The sequence below is a fragment of the Brachycentrus maculatus genome, unplaced genomic scaffold (genome assembly GCF_059751285.1).
Source record: "Brachycentrus maculatus isolate JH-2025_06_01 unplaced genomic scaffold, ASM5975128v1 h1tg000089l, whole genome shotgun sequence".
NCBI classification, from domain to species: Eukaryota; Metazoa; Arthropoda; class Insecta; order Trichoptera; family Brachycentridae; genus Brachycentrus; species Brachycentrus maculatus.
This window is the reverse complement of record NW_028280843.1, coordinates 1099626-1127465: the sequence shown is the minus strand read 5'-3', so window position 1 is coordinate 1127465 and position 27840 is coordinate 1099626. Positions and strand designations below refer to the sequence as shown.

Sequence of the window (27840 nt, the reverse complement as noted above, 5' to 3'; positions counted from 1 at the left end):
TCCCCAGACTTCTATATTCTTCTTTATCTTTGTTTAGATGACAAAAAATTATGTGTATTAATATTTATATTTGTATATTTAATCGCAATTAGGAGTAACCGAAACATTGTAATCTGTTCCTCAATTTCAGTTATTCTCAAAATAATAATTTATTCAGACATTTATTGATCAGCCTTTATTATGTAGATACATATTGTAATTATAACGAGATGTGTTCAAGAATTATAATTGGAATTAATTGAATAATGTTTGTCATTGGAGATGAATTCAACAAATTCGATTAAGATCGAATTCTGAAGGAAAGGCATGAGCCTCGAAATATATTGTTAAGTAATTTTCAGTTGTGAGAATTAAGTAACATCACTTCATGTCAGCGGTGAATAATTTATTAAGTACTTAATTGACGTATTACGATGTAAGATGTGTCGTAAGGAGTTTAAAATACCACGACGTTTGCTATACTGATAAAACAAAGATAGGCTTCTAACAAGAGCAACACGAAGTACTGATGTCGTTAGACTAATACAGTATTGTCGCTTCCAAATGCTTTAAAAATGGCACCCAACCACTATAGAAAGTAAGGCTTTCCACTCAGCACGTGACAGCAGAGGGGTCCGCCATTCTAAGTTTTATGACCTGGACGCAAAGACGATGAAATAAAATGTCAACCGCCTCTAATACCGAATTTCTTCAAAGATATCAAATAGCAATGAGAAATCGAGAAGGCGCTTAACCTCATATCAGAAATTATGATATAGAGTATAATGTCTGCAGAGGGAATATGTGTATATACACATTATTTTATATGTCATGGGTAGAACGTTGAATATTACTATGCATAAAATGATCACTTGAACCAGCTTTGTAAGCTTTATAGACTTCCATATTCTCTTATGATTTTTTTTAAAATTATTTTTGGATATCTCAATTGATATATCATATCCAAAAACAGGTTAATATATTTTGGTAGATTCGCATGGTTTAATTTAAGTGTAAAACATTTTTGTGTATTGGTACAAGTACAAACATACTCGTTTTTATTATTAGTCGAATCCGATTACTATATAATGGTTTTTGTAGAAAACTGCCCCAAGGGTGTTTTATTTTAATATTTTATAAAACGTTATTTGGACAAAATTAAGTCGATGTTCGACTTTCTTTTGAGTGAAGTGTCTGATCAAATTTGTTGCATATGGCACATCTGCCTTCGGCCCGATAGAAATGGCCGTTAAACGCACATTAAAAAAATTAAAATTTACGGGTTTGAGACGAAGTTAGCTAATATTTTGAGTAATGACTTAAAAACCCCAATTTTTTTCAAGCAAAACTAAAAAAGGCTTAAGTTATTTCGAAAAATATTTTGTAAAATAAAATATTTATTTAAAAATACAAACGTTTTCGTTAATTTTTTTGTGGAGCGAGAAAAAAAATCACCGGAGGCTAGAAAAGCACCGTTAAAATTAAAGATAATAGCATTCTATTATACTTAGAAAACTTAATTTTTTTAATCCATGTTATCTGTTTATAGTCTAATGATCACCGCCAGCAAAATTGCATAAATTAAAATTAATCTTTTGCACCTGAAAAAAATATGGTTATTTTAAATATCAAACAAAAAGTGTGGGAAAGTTGTGCGTTATTAAATACAAATATACATACATATGGTGGTCTAAATTTTGGTGTAACTTGTGTTTTTTGTGAAATGTCGGCGCATAACCTGAGGCCTTTACCCTTCCATCGATTCTTGTACCTAATTTGTATTCCGTGCTAAATAATTGATTTGCTTTTCAATCATACATTGCTTCAATATTCCATTTTGTACGTGATCTGGGTACTAGCAAAGGTTGAAAATTACAGCACATCTCAAGGAGTCTTGCAGGCTGATCTCACTATAAACTTAAAAAAATTTTAATATAAAAATGTAATCCGCGAATGTTAACCCTTTTTGCCGAGTAATTTTTTAGAGAGATATGATAAATATGAATGTTTATGATAATTGTTCGTTTTTACATAATAAAGATTTTCATGCTTTTAAAGGAATCTTATACTACACACACTGTGTGTGTTACAGCGAAATAAACTTAAATTTAATCAAATTGTTTATTGAAATTAACATTTTTATGATCCTATTTTAGTGCAATTATTGAGATCAGTCATTGAATACTAGTATTTAAAATGTTTTTCGTTGAACCATGGAGAACTGTATGGTAAAACCTATCTTTTTTCTCAAAATCTAGAGTGACACGTCTTTCGATGCATTCCGCATCATTTTTGTTATTTAAAATTGATACGGAGTTCATTGAAATACGTGTCACTGTACAGATTTGGGGTCACTGTACAGATTTGTACAAGTCACTGTATAGATTTGGAGAAATAGTAATATTTAGTAAATATATATATTTTTTTTAATAAATCATGTTTTAACATTACTCTTATCGCTTATCTCAAACTTTCTTCCCTTATTCTACCATTTGAATATCGTTTGCCATACATTCATCTAAGAGATCACACTTGAATTGCTTTCAGTCTACTTATTTTGCCAACTACATGCTTTACTTCCACACATTAGAATTGGAATCAGAAAATAAGTGCGCAGTACGTAACAAAAGTACGCCCATGACGCCCTTCAAAAAAATCTTCACATTAATTGTCTGTCCCTTATTATGCGAGACCACGATTTGGGCGTCACGGGGTCAAGTATTGTGCCGGGATTCGCGATACAGGACGCGTCCGGAATAGCGAGAAGCGCCGCTTCCCTTCCGTTCCTCTCCCAGTTCCCGCTAAAGTTCCGGGATGGCCGTCAGTTCGAATTTCCAATCCCAATTAATTGTCGCCTGCTCGCTTTGCGCGGATATTCGTATCGTAGTTCTTGGAGCGTGCCGCTCTGAAGGGACCGGATTTTTAATGAGAGTCTTAGTAATCGATTTCTCCGCTGTCTAATTGAAGTTCTATCTAAGATAATGTCTGCTTTAGCCGACTGTTATTCTATGTAATGTAATTAAGTAATCACGAGTTTCTGATACAAACCACGAAGCTACTTCTAAGTACCGAGCTTTTAAATAAAGCGCGATTAAAGGAAAACTTACGGATTTTTAATATTTTCATAGCTTTACGAGCATTGTGAATTGAAACTTTTTTGAAAGATGTGCGTTTTTTTTCTTTTACATTAAACTAAACTGAGCAGTAGCAACGCGTGGGTGGATGCAATTAGTATTTTGATAAAAAAATCTTTCTACTTCTAATATTTTAACCATTAAAAACTATTATATCTCAAATTAAATGATTGTCTATTAAACATTTATTTTTCTATTCATGAATTATAAAGTCGTTATTTTAGATTCAAAGATTAAAATATTACTGAATATTTTGACAACAAAGTAATTTACATGCTTTCCAAATATAGATCAATAAATTCTCGTATATTCATGAAAATAAAAGTTTAACTATAATTTTAAAATGAAAATATTTCTGAGCCACAAATCATATGAATTTAACATGAAATTTTGGACGTTAAAAAGCTTCTTCTTATGATTTTCCCAAAATTACATTGTTTTTCCAGAAATTCAATCACAAACGTACGTTATTTTCTGATGAAAATAATTCGGTTGCAAACATCACAATAATATCATGAACTTTCAAATAAGGCCAGAAGAGGAGAGAGCCAAAAGTTTCCCGTCAAAAGGGAAGTAAAGTTGCGATACTCTTCTTCCACTGAACTCAACCTGATTTGTAGTTTGTTAGCCAACTTTGTTCAAAGAACATTGAATTCCCAACACACGTTAACGGTACATACCCAAGTAGCGTTTTCCCTTGGGTGTACATTGCATTGATGAGCCAAACGGGCTGACCCAAACCAAAGAGAAATGTTTTTCCTTTGGTGCTGTGAGAAAATACACGCATCAATTATTTAAAAAAAGGAGAACTGGGCGTTTCAGATGTATAACATTACTATGACCCACTGAAAGAACGGTTACTTTTATACTAAATGGGGTGTAAATGCTTTAAAACTGAATGAAAAAAAAGAGTTGACTATATATTTTGACATCTCAACAAAGATGAAGGGGAATATGAAAGTCTGAGTATTTGAACTGTCATAGACTGGTTAAGTGATCATTTTACATGAGTGTAACATTCACCATACTACCCATGATTGTACATATACCTACCACGCTTAACAAATTTTTGAACTTCTACTTATATCATAACTCTTATGACGCTTTATGTGTGAGCTCACTGGAGCCATGTATGGCTCGATTGTGAAAGATTTTATTTAGTACAAACCCTTTTATTTAGTTATACGCAAGATCCGAACCTAGGAATATATTACACACTGGGAGACGCCTAAAAACATGATTATTTTTTTATGGAGTTTAAAATTTGACCAGTTATTTTGTTCACAACATTTTGAGTGTGTCTAAATACTTGTTCACAAATCTGGGTGTCTCCACTTGGAAGTGTTTTTAAAAATTTACATACATATACGAGTATAACATTCACCATTCTACCCCTGACTGACAACCGGGCTGCTCAAGTTTTTGGAACCAGATCGTATATACCTATCGTACATCACAAAAAATATGATGGTATATGTGTGAGTTCACTGAAGCCATCTATAGTTAGGTTGAAAAGGCTTTTTTCAGCAGATATTCTTTTATTTTAATGTTTGCAAAAAAGTAGAAATAACTATTAAGTGGAGAAATACAGATTTGTAAACAAATATCTGGACACACTCTGAATGTGGAGAAAATGTATACTTACTCGTTGAAATTACGTTATTAAGTTATTAGTATTTTTTTACCTGAGTGATTTAATGATGCCTAAATATATACCCTTTCAACAAGGATTCACGAGTTGATCACCTTTGTTAAAATCCCTTTCCTGTGTTTATTAATAAAAGGGATAAGCCGATTTAATATAGGTATTATATAATCCAGAGTATTACTATATAAAATTAGAATAAATTTAATTGAAAAAACATCCACATTTATTTTCAAAACATTTTTCCAGACTTCCACATTTTTCTTCATCTTTGTTGAGATGTCGAAATTTAAACCATTCATTTAATATAAACGATAAAATCTTTAAAATTACTTGAATTTATTAAAAAATATATAAAAAAGAATGATTTAATTTTTTTTATCGAATGTCGCATTCAAATTTACCTTATTAAACAACTATATACATCAAATTCATGTAGTCTTTATTCAGTCTAGGTTCAGATGCTGGTGATATTTTTTTTAGCACTTGTTGCCGACGTTTTATTCGCCGTTACAGAGATTTTTACGCAATGGAACATAAAAAATAAAAAACAATATCTTTTTAAATTTTCGGAAATTAAAAGTGCTAGCAAAATACAACATAATAATCCAGAAAACCGTATTACATTTTAAAGTATGTAATCTTATTATTTAACTGATTTTTTTTAACAAATTTAACAATAATGATAAATAAATCTGAGAAATTTAACTAGCTAAAATAATTACGGATAATGAGCAGTAGCTAATGAAAAGAAATGAATCCCCGTAAGTAGGTATTGTTTTAGAAGTGTTGGAAGGGTCCCGGCCGAAGTTTACCTTTAGAAAAAGTTATTTGTATGTATGAAGGTAGATTCTTAACATTCACTGTTTGTATTCAGAGTTGGGATAAAGAACTAATGAGCGGAGTTTCCCTAATGACTTAATATTTCCTGGGGTGTGCCGCAGAGGATGGAGTAGCGAGGGGTTATTTGATGGTTCAATGCGTCTAATTGAAAGAGGGAAGTTTGCCACTATCCTGTTAGTGTATCACACATAAACGTATGATGTATCACGGTATAATGTAAATAACTTCAGTAATTATAATTTTACCGAAAATTGCAATTGGTTCAATAGTAAAATAATATATTATTTATCCATAAAATCCACTTGTTTTTTACCACTTGAGTATTTTATTATAACGACTTGTTTTGGACGCTACAGATACTTCCATCTGCGGGTTTGAATATAAGCTCCAGTTGATGAAAGCATCTGTAGCTTCTGAAACTAGTGGTAACAATATAATACTCGAGTGGTAAAAAAAAAGTTTGTTATTTTTAATTTCAACATATCTTACCATAAAGTGAATGCCAAAACAATTCATAACATATTATTTATCCCATTGCTATTTGGTTAAGGTACATAGGGAATAATGAAAATGAAAGAAATAATGAACACTTTTAAAGTTATCAATGATTTTTTTTTTATAAAAAATATAAATATTCGGACAGGCAAAATGAAAGCATCTGGAGGTGTTTAAGGCGCATGTTGGAGGTTCATTGGTTGGAATATTTAGGGAACAATGAGGTATTAAGCAGGGCAAGGGAATCTAGATGCTTACTAAACTAAAGTTACATGACAGCGAGCCAAATGGAAAGATCATAATATAAGTCATCAAGATCTGCTTCTTACGATTGCGGAGGGTATATGCGAAAGCACAAACTACAGAGGACGACCCCGCTTAAACTACGTGGACCAAATTATCTCCGACATGCGTTGTACCAGGTACGTAAAGATGAAGAGACGAGCAGACGAAAGAGAAGGGTAGATACTGACCTTTAAAGAAGCAAGTCAATCATTATACAGATTGTAACCCATGAAAAAATAAACATCATGACTTAAGAGAATAATGAGGAATATGGTGGGCTTTTTAATATAATAAAAGATAAATTTACTAAAAGTTGTGTTATTGACGGTTGAAAAAATGAGAGAAAAGGGAAGTCCAAATAAAGGTTTTTTTTAATGTAACGGAGAAAGCAAATCGTTGTATTAAGAAATTTAATCAATGGATATTGATGCAACTTAAATGATGATATTTACTTAAATATACTATAAATGTTATAGTGTTTTTGTTTTTATAGGTAAATTATAATCAAACAGCCCTAGGTATCTTAATTATACAGAAGCAAAAATTTTATTCATATTGGACGATTTATTTCAAATACTATTTATCATTTCGTTATCTATGAAGTGACTGTGCTTGTTTAAAATTGTCTCGTTTAATCAGTCATAAAACCAACTCTGCAAATCAGCTTAGGGGCTGATTTTTATCTCAACGAAAAGACTGAACCGTCAACAATAAGTCAATTTCAGGTGCTATGGGATGGTGATTTATTAAGAGTAATGATTACTTTAAATGAATGACTATACAATTCAGGGGATGAGAATCAGTTAAATATCTTATATTTTGTACAAGCTTTCCAAGGAAAAACTAAAAGCAGAATTCGTGATTGAGCCAGTTACTATATTATTTAGTAGATTGATTTTTTAAACAAGTTCAACTGACTTGGAATTTTCAATACCGAGATGAAATGGATACTGCGGCCAAGTTTTTAATGAGTGAGAAACTTTAGGTAAATATATTACGGATGCATAATTCAATGAATTCTAGCTCAGGGTTTCTTTGGTGACACCATTAAAAACAAACTTGGAAGTATTTGCATAACTAAAATAAGTTTAAGTTAAGTAACTTAGCAACGTATAAACGTAAGCTTTTGAATAAAACATAAAACGCTTTGTATGAAGAAAGCGCCGATGCAAAACGCGAGACCGTGGATGAGTCCTTGTTTATTTTTTGCCAAACAATCTTTTGATCTTTATATCAAAGGACACTAAAAATTTTAACGTTTCTTTTTAAAAAGTATTTATATTGTTAAGGTATACTGATCAATGATCTTTACCAATATTGAGTATACGGAGTTCACAAATTGCATTCAGGATTTTCTAATAACTGTCGACTCATTTGCATCTTCCGAAACGTAACGTTCTGATAAAAACTGCCGATGAATTGTCAACAAAAAAATTATGGGCAATGAGAACATAGTGATGCTATATAAAAGTGGCTCAATAAAATCCCCTGGGATGTTTGCGAAGCAGACTGACTAAATAATTGAATATTTTTTCTTCTATTTACGTTATGGAATGCATTATCTTGTTTCTACATTACGCGAAATGTTTAAGGCTTTTATGTTTAAATTTTAATACCATACAATTAAAATACTACAAGCCTTCGAAATGTGGCAGCATGTATATATTTATATATATATATATATATATATATATATATATATATATATATATATATATATATATATATATATATATATATATATATATATATATATATATATATATATATATGCTCCCTTTATCTTTGATATATAGAGCAAACGTATATGCAGACACATTTCAAACTGAAAAGTTCAATTTCTACATCCACATAGGAAAAAATATCGATAAAGTAAATGTATACTGAAACTACCTTTTATGTAAACTCAAAAACTCTTCACAAACATCACAGAAAGTCATCACACAAATCACTCTGTATATAAATCACACTACATGAAAACAAGAACATAGCAACCAAATTAAAAGCGCTGAAATAAATCAAATTAAAAAATGTATATATTTCACATCAAAGGAACATTGAATAAAACTCAATAACGCTTTATTACAAACGCCCAGCATCAAATAAGTCTAGAAATAATGGAACTATTTATAAAGCTTGTGATTTAATGGATAATGAAAGTGCGTAGAAATAATATATAAACAATAGTTCGTGTCATTTATGATTGCATAACTTTCATTGATATATTGCCTTTACAAATATTTCAATTTCACACATAATTTTTTTATTTATTGTACAGACAGTTTTTTACGAAATAGGCTCAATAAATAAATATATATATATATATATATATATATATATATATATATATATATATATATATATATATATATATATATATATATATATATATATATATATATATATATATATATTTATATTTTTTGATTAATTTTATTGCTTAAGACAGTTATGTTTAATATGCCCTAGCAAAAGAAAACATTCAGTTAAGACACTGAGCTACAAATATCGCTCACTCCTTTCAAGAACGTCATAAATCAAAAATCGTCAATTTTCAGTTATGCATGTTTTCGGTATGCCCAAAAAATGTACTATATCCCAGCAAAAGAGACATATTTTTAACTTAATATTTACTCGCTACAGGGCAGAAAATGTTGTTTTTGCATTTTGAAGAAAATGTAATGTTTAATTATTTTTTGAAATAATATTTTTCAAATAGAGAAAAAACCTTCAGGTTTTACCTCAAAAGATCTGTTGCATAGTAAAAATTCAATAAGTGGCTTGATATTTATTTTTAAAACATTGTGTTATATTTTACTAATTTATTATTAGATTAAAACCAATATTTTTAGCTTTTCCACTTTTTTATTTGACCAGCGACCGGGTTTCGTCGTTACCGACATCATCAGACTGACCAGTCTGATGATGTCGGTAACGACGAAACCCGGTCGCTGGTCAAATAAAAAAGTGGAAAAGCTAAAAATATTGGTTTTAATCTAATAATAAATTAAAAATGCAATTCCATCACGAAGTGTCAGTGGATAATATAAATATATTTTACTAACTTTAAAAACGCTCTCCTGAAAAATCAAGTTTTTCGATTTATGACGTTCTTGAAAGGAGTGAGCGATATGTGTTCGATAAAGAATAAGGAAAACATATTTAGTCACTTAAAAAACAAAGGTTAAAATATTGTTTACGGGAACAAATATGTGATGATTCAATTTTTTTTTACATAAATTATTTCAAAATTACGTTTCATGATCATCGTTCCTTTTGTGTCTTTAGATATTGATAACATTTTGAACAAATGTTGATATTATAAAATAACATATTGGGAGCACAACATTCAACCTTATTTATTTCCATTTGAATTTATGGGGAATTGCGTGAATTTATGACTTATTTCTTTTATTATTCTGTGTGATGTTTTATTATTCCCCGAACAATATTCGTGAAGTTTCAGTTATTATTCAGCTTCAGTATAAATGTAATCCAACGTTGGTCGAGATTTATAACCACTACATGAAAAGGTAAAACAATATATTATATTCTAGGTGTATGCTTCAAGAACGCACATTAATTATTCATAGTAAGAAACATTCCCTTTAAATGGGAGATTTGCTACACGAGAAAGCGTTTGATCCGAGCTTTTCGTGGGTATTACTTCATTTGATGGGTGTTGAAATCCTTATAAAATATTTTGTTTCTTGACACCAAAATAGCGCAAAAATATGCGATGCAATATAAAAATTCTTAATGATTTTTTTTTAAATAATATAAAAACATTAAATTATTTAACTGACATCAATATTTGAGATCTTCTTAGATCACTGATAGTTTTGATGATCAACGAATAACAGCTTATTGCCAATTTAATACTATTCATGAGGCGTATTTTAATGGTAAATAATAATATTAGCGTAAAGCACAGCAGGATGGATACAGTCCCCACTGTACACGCAGTGAACCACGTTGACTCGCTGCATTTCACTATCTTATTGTTATCTGTGTATTTAACTTAAAAAAAGCTTTATCCGATATTTGTTGATTTGGCAATAATTCTTTGAAATAATATGAGGATTAAATAAAAAGAAAAATAAAACAGTTGTTTTAAACAAATTATATTATTCAAAATATATTTTATTTAACTACTCAAATATTTGTGATAAAGTACCTACTAAACGTCCAGCCCAATTAAAGCAATATTTCCATTAGATCAAAGATATTTTTGATTTATCCAGAATGAACAGTAAATATGTTTTTCGATTTGAAACCCACAAAGATATCCATTTGGATATAAACCATTTTATAGTGATAAGAATATAAAAAAAAATCGTAACGTCACAATTACAACTTAATTATATTTATTTCACCGACAATAAAAAATATTTAATTATAGTAAATATGTTGCAAAAATATGATTTGGTTTTGATTTTTTTATTAAAAACCTAAAAAAAATCTATGTTACTATGATTTTTTTGAACAGATTAATTCATTTATGTACGTTGACAATATTCCAATAATTCTGGCTATTATGGATTTTGGTAATATATTACTATATTAACGATTTCCCTTTCTTCTTACGCGATCGTACAGAAAATAAATGTTCATGAGCTAGGATCCTGAATATACAATAAGGCCCAGGCCTAGCCTACGTTGACCGTTTGTTCAGAGTTTAGGCCTAATCGTTGATTTTAAATAAATAATGCGAGATCCTGGCGAAGCGATTCCAATTTAGAATTAAATCATGTTCAACGACCTCTTCAAATATTAATAAGGATGCTTGCTTAAGTTTCAATAAACGAGGTTTCCTTAAATAAAAGCTGATATAAGTTAAGTGCAAATTTATTAAAGGTTTTTATGTAACAATTATTTTTCAATAGGTAATAATTCTGTATATTCTCATCAATTTATTGAACTGTCTCTTTGAAGTGATATTTATCATTTTTTTATTACTTTTTATTTATATTTCACATGGTAAATACCACTTTTTCTTAACATCTATTGTACTACGTGTTTCGACGAATAATGCACCATTTTGAAATACTGGTGTTTGAAAGAAATAGGTAAAAAAATCATTTTACACACAAAATAATTTAAATATCGTTATGTAATTTTTTACTCACATTAAAAATAAATATAACGCTTTTTAAAAATAATTATGCTGTGCTTTTTTACAAAAGAAAATATTTTGGCAAGCAAGAACTGATATTCCCGTCATGACTATAATACCCAGTATATGTAACCCGAACAAACAAGAATGAGTACAGGTATGCAGCTTCGAGTACCCAAGTCTTTACTCCTATCCTGTAATTTATGTTAAGAGCATTAAATCTTTTCCAATATAGCAGTAATATCCTTCACCGTAAATTCCTTAAATTTTTTCATCCCTATCTCATTTTATCTTTTGCTTCTAAATATAAGGATTTGAGGAGTAAGACTTTGCCTTTATAAAATTAATATTTGAACCACACCACATCAATCTAATGCAGTACCCGAGGCACTAATTGAGCGTGGATGGAAGATAAAGAAGAAAAAAAATAAACATTAAAAAAAATACTTATAAATTTGTATAAATAAAACGTCTTAAATAAACAAAATACATGCTTCAAATAATCTTTTTCTTCTAAAACCCTTATCCGCACCCCCATCGCGCAAAGGATACTGCATCATATAAACGCAGTGTTGTCTTGATTGTTAACACATGAACGAAATGTGATCAGCCCTCCGCTTCAGGCCCAGGGTAATATTGAACAAATTTTAGAGTGAAAAAATCACTCATATTTATTTGACCCCTCTTGGGAATCGAACCCGGGACCTCCGGCGCGGTAGCTAAACACGCTAACCATTACACCATGGAGGCAGACATTTAAATTAATACGGTGTTCTTAATAACGATCATTGTTTTTTTTTAAATTCACCCCTAAATTATATCTTACAGTGTAGTGAAAATATAATATTATTGTTCGATGTTGGTTTTTAAAAGAGCACTAAGGGATTTACCAGGCAAATAGAAAGTTCCACCCTTCCCACAGGGTTGCTGCAGAATTAATTTCACGATGAGGGGCCAGAAAAGACCATTAAAATAAAGAAGATAAACCCGGAAATTTTTACCTTTCTTAATGAATACAAAAAAGCAACAAAATATTTTATATTTTAAAGTAAAAGTTGCCATTGTTTATCTTTGCAGTTCTTTTGTGACGTTATTAATTAACGATGGTTATTTTGAATCTGAAAAATAAGCCTTCGTATTTTAATACACACGTTTGAAATAGCTCGCGTTACTTGCTAACTAACCATCACTTCTCCATAGGGATAGGAAGAGAGAATATCGTATTTGCTAATAATTTTCGCTTCTTTCAAATTCATGCATCTTCTCAAACCAAATGACCTAACCCCTTTCAATTATTTGTAATACTCGATCGTGCGAAATATTCTTCGGTTTTTCACAGTTTCGATTTCCAACCATTATTTAATTATGTTTTTTTTACAGCAGTGGAAGAAATATTATATAAACACTTGGCATGATCAAATATTCGAAATACTTGAATGCGGTCAGGTCAGGAGTCAGGAGTGTGTATGAGGAGATGCTGTACGTGGAAGAGATTGTTTGCAACACAGATTGGCGTTGCGTTCTAAGCGTTTCCTAGTATGTTAAACAATTCGCTATTTGGGTGTTGTATACCATACATTAAAATAAAAGGGACTTCGCTAAAAAACATTTCCAATCCAATCAAAGATAGCTCCAGTGAACACAAGTGCACAGTTTTATGAGATTAATTATATATCTCGGGTAGATATCTTGAGATGAATAGATCTCGGAAACTCGCTCGAAGGCTTAGAGATAATAAACGAGTTCCAGTTCCTTGGATCTCAAATCAGCAATGTAGGAACTTGTGAAGGAGAAATTGTACGTCGTATCGCCATCGCCAAAAGTGCCATGTCTAAGCTAGACAAAATCTGGAAAGACCGGGGTGTGAGTAATAAAACCAAGATGAAGCTTGTCAGGAGCTTGGTCCACTCCATTTCTCTCTATGCTGCTGAAACATGGACCAGAAAGGAGAAAAATTGATGCCTTCAAAATGTGGTGTTGGAGGCGCATGCTCCGAATTTCATGGACAGCTAGACGCACCAATCGCCATTCGCCAGGAACTACGCTTAGATGGCTTGAATCTGGCCAATATCTGTACCCGACGGATTCTCCAGTTCTTTGGACACGTTGCACGTGGCAACGAGGATAGTCTGGAACGACTAGTTGTGATCGGTAGCCTGGAGGAAAAGAGAAGGAGAGGAAGATCCCCACACGATGGACCGATCAAATTAATGCAGCAGCAGGCACCTCAGTGGTTGGAACGCTACGTGCAGCGCAGTCAACGGATAACTGGAGAATAGTCATTACTTCTGCAAGGGTCACAATCCTCAGCAATGAGGAATAAGACGGAGAAGAATTATATATGTAGGGGTTTCAAAAAATAAAGCAGTGTGGTTGTCAATTGTGGGTAGAATGGTAAATGTTGCACGTGTGTAAAATGATCACGTAACCAGGCAATGATAGGTGATAAGCCCTGTAAATACCCAGACTACCATGTTTTTTTTCATCTTTGTAAATATGTCAAAAATGAAAAACTTTTTCGTCAAAGTTAGGGATACAAGTTTTCTTAAATGAGATGTAATGACTTAAGTTCTTAATGTATGAGTCTACTTACTCAGAAAAAAAGTATAAATCGTTTTACCTATTACATATTTAACAAAAAAAATGCTCTTTCTCCACACGGAAGTATGATACGCCTCCATAAAAGTGGCTGGGTTTTCCTACAGAGGCACAATATACATTTGAATTCGGAAAACTTGTTTATTTACGCAATATGTATGGAAATTTTTAGAAAAAGTTAACCTGGATCATCTTATATGAGAGGGACATATTTTAGCTTGAGAGGTGTGCTCGTGTTCTGAAGTTAGGGGTTGCTACAAATACGGGATGTAAGATTACATTGTTGATCAAATTTAAGATAGCTCCTCCAAATATTTATGAAAAAAAAACAGGATTTAAGAAGACAAATTATGTGTCTACAATAATTTACCGTTATTGGATTTTGTTGCCGTTATGTTTCATAACAGCAACAAAATCCGCCTCTGTAGTGTAATGGTCAGCACGCTCGGCTACCGTTCTGGAGGTCCCGGGTTCGAATCTCAAGGGGGATCAAATAAATATAAGTGATTTTTTCACTCTCATATTTATTCAACATTACCCTGGGGTGGTACCTGAAGCGAAGGGCTGATCACCTTTCTTTCATGTGTAAATGATCAAGATAAATATGCACCATTGGGGTGCGGATAAGGGTTTTATTTTATTATTATTATGTTTCATAAAAGTGATTTTATGAATAAACTAGTGATAGTGGATTATCACAAAATTTTATAAGATTAATGATATATTTACAACATTTTAAGTGTGTCCAAATACTTGTTAAACAAGTATTTGGACACAAAAAAAACTATTCAAATTATAAGCTTCATAAAAAATCATGTTTTCTGACGTACATCATCGGATCTTATATGCATCTAAATAAAAGTTCCTCTACAAAATAAGAGCTTTTTCAACCATAGATGGCTCCAGTGAACTAAGATGTATCACACAGTATCATGAGATTAATGATATATGTTGGAGTTCCACAAAACATTATTAGTGTGGTTGTCAGTCATAGGCAGACTGATGAATGTTGCAATTGTGTAAAGTAATCATTTAACCAGCCTACGACAGGTAATAAGCCTAGGAATTATTTTAAAATTCTTCTTCATCTATGTTGAGATGCCGAAAATATAAAAATAATTCCTAAGTAATGAAATCCAGATTTGTGAATAAGTATTTGGACACACTTAAAATGTTGTAAATATGTTGAATATATTTATATGGTTCTTTTGCATGATTTGCAATTCCGTTTAGGCGTAATATTCTCAACGTATGAAACCATAAACTATCGTATTTATGGGTTCAAATAAAATGTCACACTCTATGGGAATTGATCTGTAAAATAAGCATTCCTATAATACTGAATGTGAAGGCAAGATCCATAAGTGACTCGTGTATCTTAGTGGTCATTGAATCGCAAAAGTTATGACGAGACAAAAGTAGCAACGCTGAATTTTTTTAAATAAATTAAATTCATCTCTTATTCTTTTCCATATATAAGTAATGCCCAGTACTCTAACCGCTTATATTACTTGTATTCTAGAACTTATGTTTATACTAAAAGGTATTCCTATTAATTTATTACTGATCAAGTTGTTATTAACTAACAACGATATTTTTATTTCATCTGTCCAAAGCAGTTCTCATCAATGTAAGAATTTTCTATCAGAAAATTGTAACTTGTTAAAAAGAAATACATGATAAGAATACATTATTTCCTGTTATTATAATTTCCATAAGACTTTATACAAATTATTTTTTAACACATTTTAATAGCAGGCTAGTTTAGTTATTATTTATTTATATGCCTGTGAAGTTTTAATTTTTTTAAATAAAGTGTATAAATAATTTAATAAACCTTGCAAGATATTTGAAAATTTTACTTTGTAAATACCTCTATTTCTTAAAATCTATTGTATGTCTGTGTATTTCGAATATTTTTTTAAATATCGTTTGCTAAGCTTTGTCTAAATTTAAGAGTTGTGTCCTTAAAAGTTGAAGGATAAAGAGAGAGAATATCTATTCTAAATTTTATTTATTCTTAATTTATTATAGATGTCTCAATTCGATATGAAACAACTGTCATTCTTTATCTATGAAAGAAGATGAAAGTCTGAGTATCCCAGGGCTTACGTTCTGTCGTTTAGCGGGCTCAAGCGATCACTTTATACACTTGCATAACGTTCACCATTCTGCCCATTATTGAACATCCATATTGTATTATTTTTTTAAACCAAGATATAAGCAACAGTCTCGGGTACCTTCCACATGCGGGTAGCATTTTTAATATATTAAGAAGGTTGGATGTTTGTGGCCAGTTGAAAATTTGTGAAGTATTTATTTAGCTTGCTCCTTTTGATCAACGGTTTAAAAAAATTACACATTCAAGTGATTTATTTCTTAACAGTATTTATGGTTGTTAATTTAAAATTGTTTTTTCATGTTAAATATTGCATTAATTATTCTTAATTTTGACACACTGCTTTTGATAAGAAAGCTTTTACAAAAATTTACCGCCTCAATTATGTTTCAGTCATGTACAAATATTTTCCAATCTGTTTTGCGTGCTACTCCTGAAATTGGAGCATAACAAAAATCGTTTAAAAGTCTTTTTTGTTTGGATAAATATTTGAATGAAATGAGGAACTGGGAAGATCGTAAGCCCAAAAACATATTTAAGACTGTAAAAGAAAGGATAGAGTAGAAAGATATAGGGGGTTGAACATTTTGTTGTTTCATTTAAGAGCCTGAGATTTGTGCTGGTTCAGGTGCCGCCCTTGTGAGTCTCGAGGGTGTTCGAGAAAGGAATAAGGGATGACGTCTAACCCTTTCAAAACACTTATTATTCTGACAACGTCAGGCCCTTAATCAATTCAATAGTAAAGGATTGCTTACAAGACATAAGTATGTTTTTTTGCTGTTTGATACACATTTTACACGGGTTTTAAAAGTAAAAGAAGCGTAAAATATTATGATTCCCGTTTTGAAGAAATATTTAAACATTTTTTAAGTAGTAAAAACGTTACTTTTTGTATGTTTTTACGTATTTTTAAAGTTATAATTAAAAAAAAAAACTACTTACAATCTACGCCTTGAAAATATACTTTATGTTTATTTCTTGTAGACCTGAACCATAAAACGTGTAATCTTCTTTGACAAAGTGTTGCCATTATGGAGTTTAATTACGTGAAAAAACTCACATTTGGTCCAATAAATTACTGGTTTTTATTACATAACTGTATTCTTACATTGTTAATTAACACCTGGAAATAATTTTAGAACAAAAAATGTTAATGCAGCAATTAATAACAATGCTTAAGATATGAATGTTCTTGGTTCCTTCGCTTATTGTAATGTTTTTTTGTTGTTGCTTTAAGTTGTTAATTAATAAATGCATTTAAAATTAAGTTTTTATGTACGAAATATATATATTTCAAGAACAAAGGGATAAACTAATAAATTCAATTTATAATTACTTCCTTTGAATTTGATAAAATATTTATATATTATACATAATATTTTTGTTGTTGTTAAGAATGTAATAATCTCTACATCCCAGTCAGTTTATTTTTCGACATTCAACGTTTTGCATTACTTAGAAGAATATTTTGATGTGAATCCAAAATTAAATAAATATTTAAATATATTTTTTTAAATCGTGTATGTTTCTTTATTCAAGTATATGAATTGCCATACCTTTCTTTTAATATAAAATATTTCTTACTCTCATCTTTATTCCCATTTAATGGCACAAAGGACATTATCATCAAAATGATGCTATGTAAAATTGATCGCTGAAGAAGGCATCTCGTTTAGGTACCAGTCCAGGGTAAAATTAAAAATACTATAGTGAAACAGTTATATTTATTTTCACTACCCTACGAATCAAACTCCGGACCTTCAGGATGGTAGCTAAACTTGGTTTACTTCTCTAAGTTAGCATTTTTTTTGTAAGATAAGTATTATATTTTAATATATTAAGGTTCAAACAAAGAGAAGACGATCATTCAAATTTCTTTCCGATATTTTTGTATGATTATACGCATGCTTTTCGTCCGTAAATATACACATCTCACTTCGGAGACATTAATCTTTTCCCTAGAAGTAGCATGTATAAATAAATAAACAAGAAAAAACCCAACGTTACGAGTTACATTGTTAATAAAGGATAAACATAATGTTTTTGCTTCTCAGACTGATCTCTACAAATTGTCGCAAACAAGCCGAGACAATGTGACATATCCCTAGCTGATAGATGCGGAATGTCTCCCATATTTAGGGAAAAAATAAATAAGTAATTCTACTCCTCCCTGAATTTAGGCGAGCACGTTCTGTCTCCCACAGGAGACACATTTCACGTTTTGAGAACCACAGAGCTATCTAAGATATTCCAACTATGTGAGTGGTATATAGGGGTAGTATTATTTTATTCCAGGCTTCATTCTTAGACAAACACACCTGCCCTAGGCTTTAATTCAGATTGTCATTGTTCAAATATTTCCGTTTTTAAAAACGAAAAAAATTGTTAAAAAATAGTAATAAATTTATATATATATTTATATATATATATATAAATATATATATATATATATATATATATATATATATATATATATATATATATATATATATATATATATATATATATATATATATATATATATATATATATATATATATATATATATATATATATATATATATATATATATATATATATATATATATATATATATATATATATATATATATATATATATATATATATATATATATATATATATATATATATATATATATATATATATATATATATATATATATATATATATATAAAGGGTCCGCCAAATAACTTTTTTTTTTCAAAAACAGAGCGCAAAACATCGAGTGTAGCTTCGGCTGTGTGGCACGTAGCGCCGTCCTGTTGAAACCAAATGTTGCCAATATCCTCTTCTTCAATTTTTGTGAACAAAAATCCGTTCAACATGGCCCGATAACGATCGCCATTGACTGTAACGGCCACTCCTTGCTCATTTTCAAAGAAAAATGGCCCAATTATGCCTCTGGACCAAAATCCGCACCAAACAGTGACTCGTTTTGGGTGTACCGGCTTTTCAATGTATGCGTGCGGGTTTTCTGTGCCCCAAATACGACAATTTTGCTTGTTTACATACCCGCCAAGATCAAAATGAGCTTCATCCGAAAAGATGATTTTTTTGGCAAAATCGGCATCTTCTGTAAGTCGATCGCAGGCCCACTCAGCGAAGCGAAAACGCATTGGATGGTCAGTTGGCTTCAACTCCTGAACCAATTGGACTTTGTATGGCGTCATACCAAGGTCTTTATGCAAAATTCGTCTCAATGATGTCTCCGAAATGTTCAATTGTTGAGAACGACGGTGAATTGATGTTGATGGCGCTTCACGCACACTTTCTGCCACAACATCGATATTCTCGGGTGTACGCACTGTTTTTGGCTTTTCACGCTTTGGTTTATCGATGAGGATGCCAGTTTCTTTCACTTTTTTCACAAGATAACGAACATACGGAGCTGACGGTGCTTCTCTTCTTCCAAAAACCGTACGCAATTTTCGCACACATTCTGCAACATTACCATGATTTTCAAAGTAATGTCGCAATATTTCCCAGCGTTGTTCAAGCGTATACACAACCATATTTGCTCAGCGGAAGGATAAAACTAATTATCTGTCAAATCAGACATGAGCTAAGTGTTACCATTCACGAAATAAGCACTAGTTGAAAAAAAAAACTTTAGATGGCGGACCCTATATATATTTATATATATATATATATATATATATATATATATATATATATATATATATATATATATATATATATATATATATATATATATATATATATATATATAAATATATATATATATATATATATATATATATATATATATATATATATATATATATATATATATATATATATAAATATATATATATATATATATATATATATATATATATATATATATATATATATATATATATATATATATATATATATATATATATATATATATATATATATATATATATATATATATATATATATATATATATATATATATATAAATATATATATTTATATATATATATATATATATATATATATATATATATATATATATATATATATATATATATATATATATATATATATATATATATACATATATATATATATTTATATATATATATATATATATATATATATATATATATATATATATATATATATATATATATATATATATATATATATATATATATATATATATTTACACATTTGATTCATTACTTAAATTTATTCTTACTCCCCAACGAATCAAACCCCGGAATTCTAGCACGGTAGCCGAACGCTCTAATCACTGTTCTATAAAGGCGGATATATAATTACTTAGTTATATTAAAAATATAACTTAACATAATTATGTTTTATTTGTGGTATGTTTATTAATGAAACTCTTTTATTTATTTGTTCTCGTCATAATTTCTTTTCAATGTTTGTAAATTCATAAATTTAAATTCGGTTGGAAAAATAAACAGAAGTTGTATTCGAAATTCAATTTACTAAGCATTTAAGTAAAAAAAAATAAAAAAGCAAAGTTATTGATGAAGTATAAGATAATAATATAATTAATTATTTTATCAAAACGTGTAGTTAATCATATCGTGATCAGGTTTTGCGGAAAGCATTAGGTATAGCGTGCCAATGTAATAATATACGTGATGCCGTATTATTTCATTTTCATGAGTAAATTATTATTTATGTATCAATAATCCACGCGATGCTTAAGAGTGATTATAAGTAACGATACAAAAATATTTAAAAAAGGTTTGTTTTCAAAACCTACCTTCATAAGAGGGAAACATTTTAAGAAAAATCTGTTTTGGACAAGGAATGATTTATTTTTCCATTAAACGACTTGATTTTCCAATGTTATTTTGCGAAAACTTAAATTACTTGGCTGCCAGTTTCTGGATACGCTCCTCTGAACAGCAACGCGTTTCAGAAAACAGAACGGGATATTCAACACAAAGGCGTGAGATGTTTGTAGAATTTTTCTGAAAGTGTTCAATAAAAAAGCGAATGGAAAATAACTGAGACAAATATTGCAATAAGCTTACGGTGGCAGATGGGTTTGCAAGGGAAAGTTATGCTCCGGCGAGGCTCGGATCAAATTTATATTTCTCTCATCCTGTTTTCTCGAGACTCGTCAGCCCAATTTAATGAATAAAACAAAAGGAGGGTTGTGAAAATATGGGGTAAATTGTATTTTAAACACTTTTGAATATAAAATAGGATTAAAATTTCCCATTAACTTTTCGCGTGCTCGGAAATAAAACATTTGTTACCTTATAAAATATATTACAAAGATTTAAAATACATCTCATTATTTTACTTGAACGTAAATCTTCTTAACTCTTTAACTTTTCAAATAGCACGCATCAAGTCATTTGTAAATCGGAGTGTAATCCTTATTCTTTTTTTACTTGAAAAACATAAACACATAAGTATGTATGGTACATACCAAAGTCTCACTGACATTTGATATTCCTTTTTGAAATTGGAGTGTAATCCTTATTTTTTTTACTTAAAAAACATAAACACATAAGTATGTATTGTACATACCAATATTTAACTGACATTTGATATTTCTTTTTTAATGTAAAATAAAATGTACACAGTATTAAATCTAGCAAAAATTCCTTATTGAAAATACAAAAGAGTTATTTTAAAGCTTAGAAAACGAATTTGAAAATGAAACTAACAAAATGGAAAACAAAGATCCGTATTGCAAATAAAACTAAAACTAAATTTGTTATAAAAACAATGGAAAGGAACAAGACGTAATCTAAATGACTACGGTTAATGCTAATATAAACGCCGGAAAAAGTACCCATTTGCGAACAGACCACTGTTCTGTCGCTTTCTTTTATTTTCCGTGCAGATAAAAAAAAAACAATGAATTAATTTAAAGTTTACGGAAGAGTGCGGCTGGGAATGTTTTGCGGAAAGGCAATGTATTTAATGATGGTAAAAGCCCGAGGAAAAGTTTTCTCTCAAGAAGAGGTGACCACCTTCTCGAGTCAATGGATGGGTTAGGGTTCCCGTTCTTTTTGCGGTAAATAGTTTCATTTCCGCGATACAAAAACTTCTTGGTGAATATTTTTCTTAAAAGATAAAACCCTGGAGACCCGAGATAAATTATAAATTACTTATATTCCGAAAAAAAGATTTTTTTGTTATTTCACCATCATACAGCAGAAAATTCACGTATTTTTTGTTAAAATTTCATGGCGTAGGATTTTTTGAAATGATGTTCTGTTACGATATCATGTGCTATAAAAATAAATTGAATATGTTTGTATGATTCTTCAACAAACCAGTTATTTAAAAGAAAATAAATATCTTGAGATTTTAATGAAATATTGATACTCAAATAACTCATTCAATTGGAAATTGCCGTAATTAAAGTAAATGAACGTAAATATAAAAACATGTAGAAACATTGAATTGATTAGTTAGTACCCTACATGTAAATAATATGATGATATTTCTGAAGATATGCATTACTTGAGGATAATTTTTTTCTTCTTCTTTGACTTCAGAATGCCTTTGCGCGTAATGAGGCAGATGTAAATCTTTTGTGTGGCAAAGAACAATGGCCTTTACGTATCCGTCACAATAGGGGGTGTTTTAGTCTTCCTCGCTAGAATCTCTCGACCTCGCAGTCATCTCACTCTGGGTGCATTACTGGAAGTAATGACTAAGGAGCTGGGGTTACTTTCATACTGTAGTTACCAATGTGAATAAATGAAAATACGCGGTACGTAGAGATGGGAGCATTCTGTTTGGAATGTGATGGTAAATTGTCAACTTTTAATACATTTATTTCGGTTACGCCTTTTCACATGGAAAATGAAATTGGAATCGAAAAGAAAACGTAGACATTTTCGATTGTATTAAAAAACAAGCTACTTATTTTGAAATGAACATCTGAATACTGAAACTCTTTACTGTGTGGATTTGTAAAAATGAAAATTTATACATGTAAACAAAAAGAAAATATTTTACGACTCGAATAAAAATATGTGGAGTAAAAAACCAATTTGCTTTAAATAAAAATAAATAATTACATTTTAATTTATACAAAAAACAGAAAAATACAAATTGTCTAGGTGAATTCACGGTTTCTATTAATAAAAAAATATGGAATAAGAAAAATATTTATAAAATGTTTTTCGTTCGTTTTTAAAATGTCATTGATCCTGCGCTTCAGGTACCAATGCAGGGTACAAAGTAAAAATCAGTAACATTTATGATAGTATAGCAAGGACTTTACACAAAACATAAAAGTTCTTATTATATTTAAGTCAATAATCGATCAATACTTAATATGTTTACACACATACTTATGTATAAGCATGTGTTGGTAAGATTCAAGGATTCAACGAATTACCCTTGAGTTTGAAAATAGCAGGGTGTAATTTTGTAGAATGATTTCATTTTCTCCCTGTTTGGTTTCGTCATACAAACCCCGTTGGGGTAGGAATGGGAATTGGTATTGAGAGAGAGGGTGTGTCAGGGACAGTTCTTGAGAATGACTGACTCGAGACGCGGTGGTATTCCTTGATTGTAAACTCGAAATAATAGGGTATTTGGAGGGATGGAGCTTATCTGCAGGGGAGTCTTGTCCATGTTTAGACAAAAAATATTATTACTTTTAGTACTCTCTTTACACATTTGTTATTATATTAAACAACTAACTAACTAACTATCACGCTGTTTCTTGACAGGGTAAGGCAGAGATAAAAGAACTCTACAGTAATCTGTTTTTACTAACAATCTTAGCTTCCACATTAATGCACGTCCTACGCCTTATTTCTTCATTCCTCATAAAGTCAAACCACTGAACGCCTAAAATTCTCCGCAGACACCTATTCTCAAAGCTCAGTACACGGCTGCTCAGGGCCCTTGTAAGGTGCAATGAAACATTAATTTAAATAAAAATCATCTAAAAAATATATTTTTTACCCCGCCGATTATTCTGACTCCTGACCTAACCAATTTCGAGTATTTGAATTACTTGGTCTTCCTCTGCATCTATTACCAACCACATTGAACTCATATTTTTTTCCTTATTTATTATTATTTCTTCACTCATTAGATTCACATGCCCAAACCATCTAAACATGTTTTTGTTTAAATTATATTAATTATGCTTATCTCAGCCTTGTTATTAAAAAACCGTAAACAAATATCTCGTAGAGGCATACATTTCATGTCAAAATAATTTTTAAGAACGAAATATTTATTGTTTTACCTCTTAATCGAATACTTGATAATTAAAACACACATACGAGTATAACAACAACGATCGGAGGGAAATTTCTGAAATTAAAATCTTTACAATGAAATCCTTTGTTTCTTAGTAAACAATGGTATGCGGGTACCCATTGTTGTTTAATAACAGAATATTGACATCAATAAAATATAATTGATTTGATAAAATGATATTTGTTTTAAGATAATACCCTGCAATTTTACCTGGTACAGATGTTGCTAATACCCTTACATGAGCCTTGTTTAAGGCATTGTAATACTAAAAGGGTCTTTGATAAATTTAAACTTTCTAAATTCTAAATACATTACTGGTGTGAATTCAATCATGGAACGTCATGAGATTGATCATATATGTATAACTTCCAAAATTTGAGTTTTGTACTGATTTCATGGTGGAACCGCATTTTTTAGAATAAAATAAAAACTTTGTAGTAGTTTCCACAAGAATTTTAACTGACCAGCAACCGGGTTTTGTCGTAACCAACATCATCAAACTGGTCTGGCAGTCATCAGACTAGTCTAATAGTCATCAGACTGGTCTGGTAGTCATCAGACTAGTCTAATAGTCATCAGACTGGTCTGGTAGTCATCAGACTGGTCTAGTAGTCATCAGACTGGTCTGATAGTCATCAGACTAGTCTGATGTTGTCAGTATCGACAAAATTGCGACAAAAATCATGTGGAAAAAACTACATAAGTAATTGTTATTTTATCCTTCAAAAATTTTATTCGTGTGGTTGTCAATCATGGGTAGAACGGTGATGTATGATGTATGAATGGTGCCTATGACGGGTCATTAGCCCTGTAAATACCCAGATTTCCATATTCTTCTTTATCTTTGTTGAGATCTCAAAAATGAAAGAATAATATTTTATAACTTGACATGTTATTCCTTTTCATCATTCACGTTTTTTTAAATTTAATAATTCAAGTTACCTGAGTCCTGGAATGGAGGATACCGGAGAGCCGTCGGCTGTGAGCCACGAGACTGTGGGCGGCGGGAACCCGTGGGCGGAGCATGGAGCACTAGCCCCTGAACTGTTGCTGAACAGCAAGCGCGAGGGCGGCTCCTGCAGGAACACAGGACCGTGCTGCTGCCCACTGCATTCTAGAAATATTGAAAAGAATAATATAATGAATGTTAAGAGCTAATAAGAATTTTGCTGCTTAGAAAAATTAATGTTGAGAGCTGAAAATAATTTTTCTGGTTGTTAAAATTAATGTCGAAAGCTTATATAAGATTTTACTAGTTTGTAAAATGTATGTTGAGAGCTAATGACAATTTTGCTGGTTGGTAAAATGAATGTTGAGAGCTAATAAGAATTTAGCTGGTTGGTTAAATAAATGTTGAGAGCTCATAATAATTTTACTGGTTGGTTAACTGAATGTTGAGAGCTGATAAAAATTTTACTGATTAGTTCTTTTTGGGTGTATATTGTGTAGAATTTCAGACGTCTATAAAAATAAATCTTCGTTCACAGCGCTGTTAACATTCTGGACGTCTCATTTTCGATTCTCAGAGGGGTCAAAACATACTTTAAATAAATACAAGTGTTTTTTTTACAATTGATTTCATTTTTAATATACCATGAAGTGGTTTCTTTATTTGTTTTTTGTAAGCTCTTAAGCTTAGCAAAAATTAAATAAGGATCCTAAACAGGACTTTGACCGGACACTTCAGACTGAGGAAACATATGACAAAAATTGGACTACATGACTCCCCAGTATGCAGATTTTATATGGAGGATAACGAAACACCAATCCACATTCTCTATAATTGTGATGCACTCGCTCGCAAACGAAGTCTCATCCTTGGAGGATCACTTCTGGACTCCGAGAAGGTGAAGCTCCTACCATCAAGACAGGTCGTGAGTTGAGTGAGAGTGACACATCACTGAGAGTGAGCTGTGATTCAGAGGGAGGTCACAATAGACCTAATATGGTCGCAGTGACATAACTTGACCTCACAACAACAAAATATGGTATCTGTAGCGCAGGACTGATAACTTTGCTTTCATTTACATATATAGAGATAAACATCGCATCGAAATATATAGTTCAGGCTTCATATGTTCATTTGAATTTCTGTGGTCAGTTAATTCTCTCTAGGATTCGATAGAAATACTCCAATAAAACTTTTTCAGATCTTTCTGGGATAGCAATATTCAATATTCACAAACTTTGTGTTTTTATAAACGCATTAGACCATGTTTTGAAACCAGTCATGTTGTACACAAAATAAATATAACACAATAATTGTTTCGTTAGTTGATGCAGCAATTATGCGGTAATAAACTTCCATTTTTAATTTAAGTCAAACATAAATTTAAAAACAATTATTTTTTGACATCTCATGACAGTCTGGGCATTTACGGGGCTGACGACCGTCATAGGCTGGTTTAAGTGATCACTTTACACACGTGTAACATTCACCAATTCTATCCATTATTGACAACCACACTACTCAAATTCTTGGAAGTTCTATATATATGATATATTTTATATTATGGAAGTTCTTATATATGTATATTCTTTACACCAATAGATGTCTCTTGTGAAGTTCTAGTGATTCAAGAACAAGATTTCTAAATTGGTTCATATATATAGAACTTCCAAGAATTTAAGTAGTGTGGTTGTCAATAATGGGTAGAATTGGTGAATGTTACACGTGTGTAAAGTGATCACTTAAACCAGCCTATGACAGTCGTCAGCCTACGGGGCTTCCATATTCTTCTTCATCTTTGATGAGATGTCAAAAAATAATATGAAAATAACTCCTGTAATTGGAGATAATCCAGATTTTGTGAACAAGTATTTGGACACACTCAAAATGTTGTAAATTAAAAACAATGATTGTTAATTACATCTAGTTCAATACATAATTACAAAATAAATATTACTTTGCCTGTTAGTAAAACGGTAAATTATTCTACAGTTAATCTTAGCAAATTGTTTACTCTCAGTATATACCGGTAGAAGCAAGATACGTTTATTATGTTATCATTTGTTTATTGTTGATTTATAATTTAAATTGGTTTTGTTATCATTAATGCAAAGTAATCATCTTTTATTTGAACATTTACTCTCATCAATAGTGCAAAAGGTACAACATTGCACACACATATTGTTGTGCCAAAAAATATCACTTACTAATAATTTTTAAATATGCATAAAAATGCGATACAAATACTTTCCTTATAAAAAAAAAACACTTTGATAAACAAAAGATTTATCTTTTGTAAATTAATACTCTTTTATAGGTTTAGTTGATATGTTTATTAAAAAATAGAGATGAAATTGTGCTTATTCAGTTATTTTTTGTTATAAATAAACGTAGTCCACGAGTATAAACATCTTTTTAAATGTAAATCTGAAAATAAA

The 27840-nt window shown here is 30.5% G+C and overlaps 1 protein-coding gene across 3 annotated transcripts in view; it reads right to left on the bottom strand.

Annotated features, from left to right (window-relative positions):
- The window catches only part of LOC148310695 (cell adhesion molecule Dscam1-like), a 160512-nt gene that overhangs the window by 121056 nt on the left and 11616 nt on the right, over positions 1–27840 (bottom strand). For all 3 annotated transcript variants that reach the window (XM_088257898.1, XM_088257899.1, XM_088257901.1), the window contains exon 3: positions 25396–25567. In XM_088257898.1, the coding sequence (XP_088114024.1) occupies positions 25396–25567 (172 nt within the window). The remainder of the gene's footprint in view (positions 1–25395; positions 25568–27840) is intronic.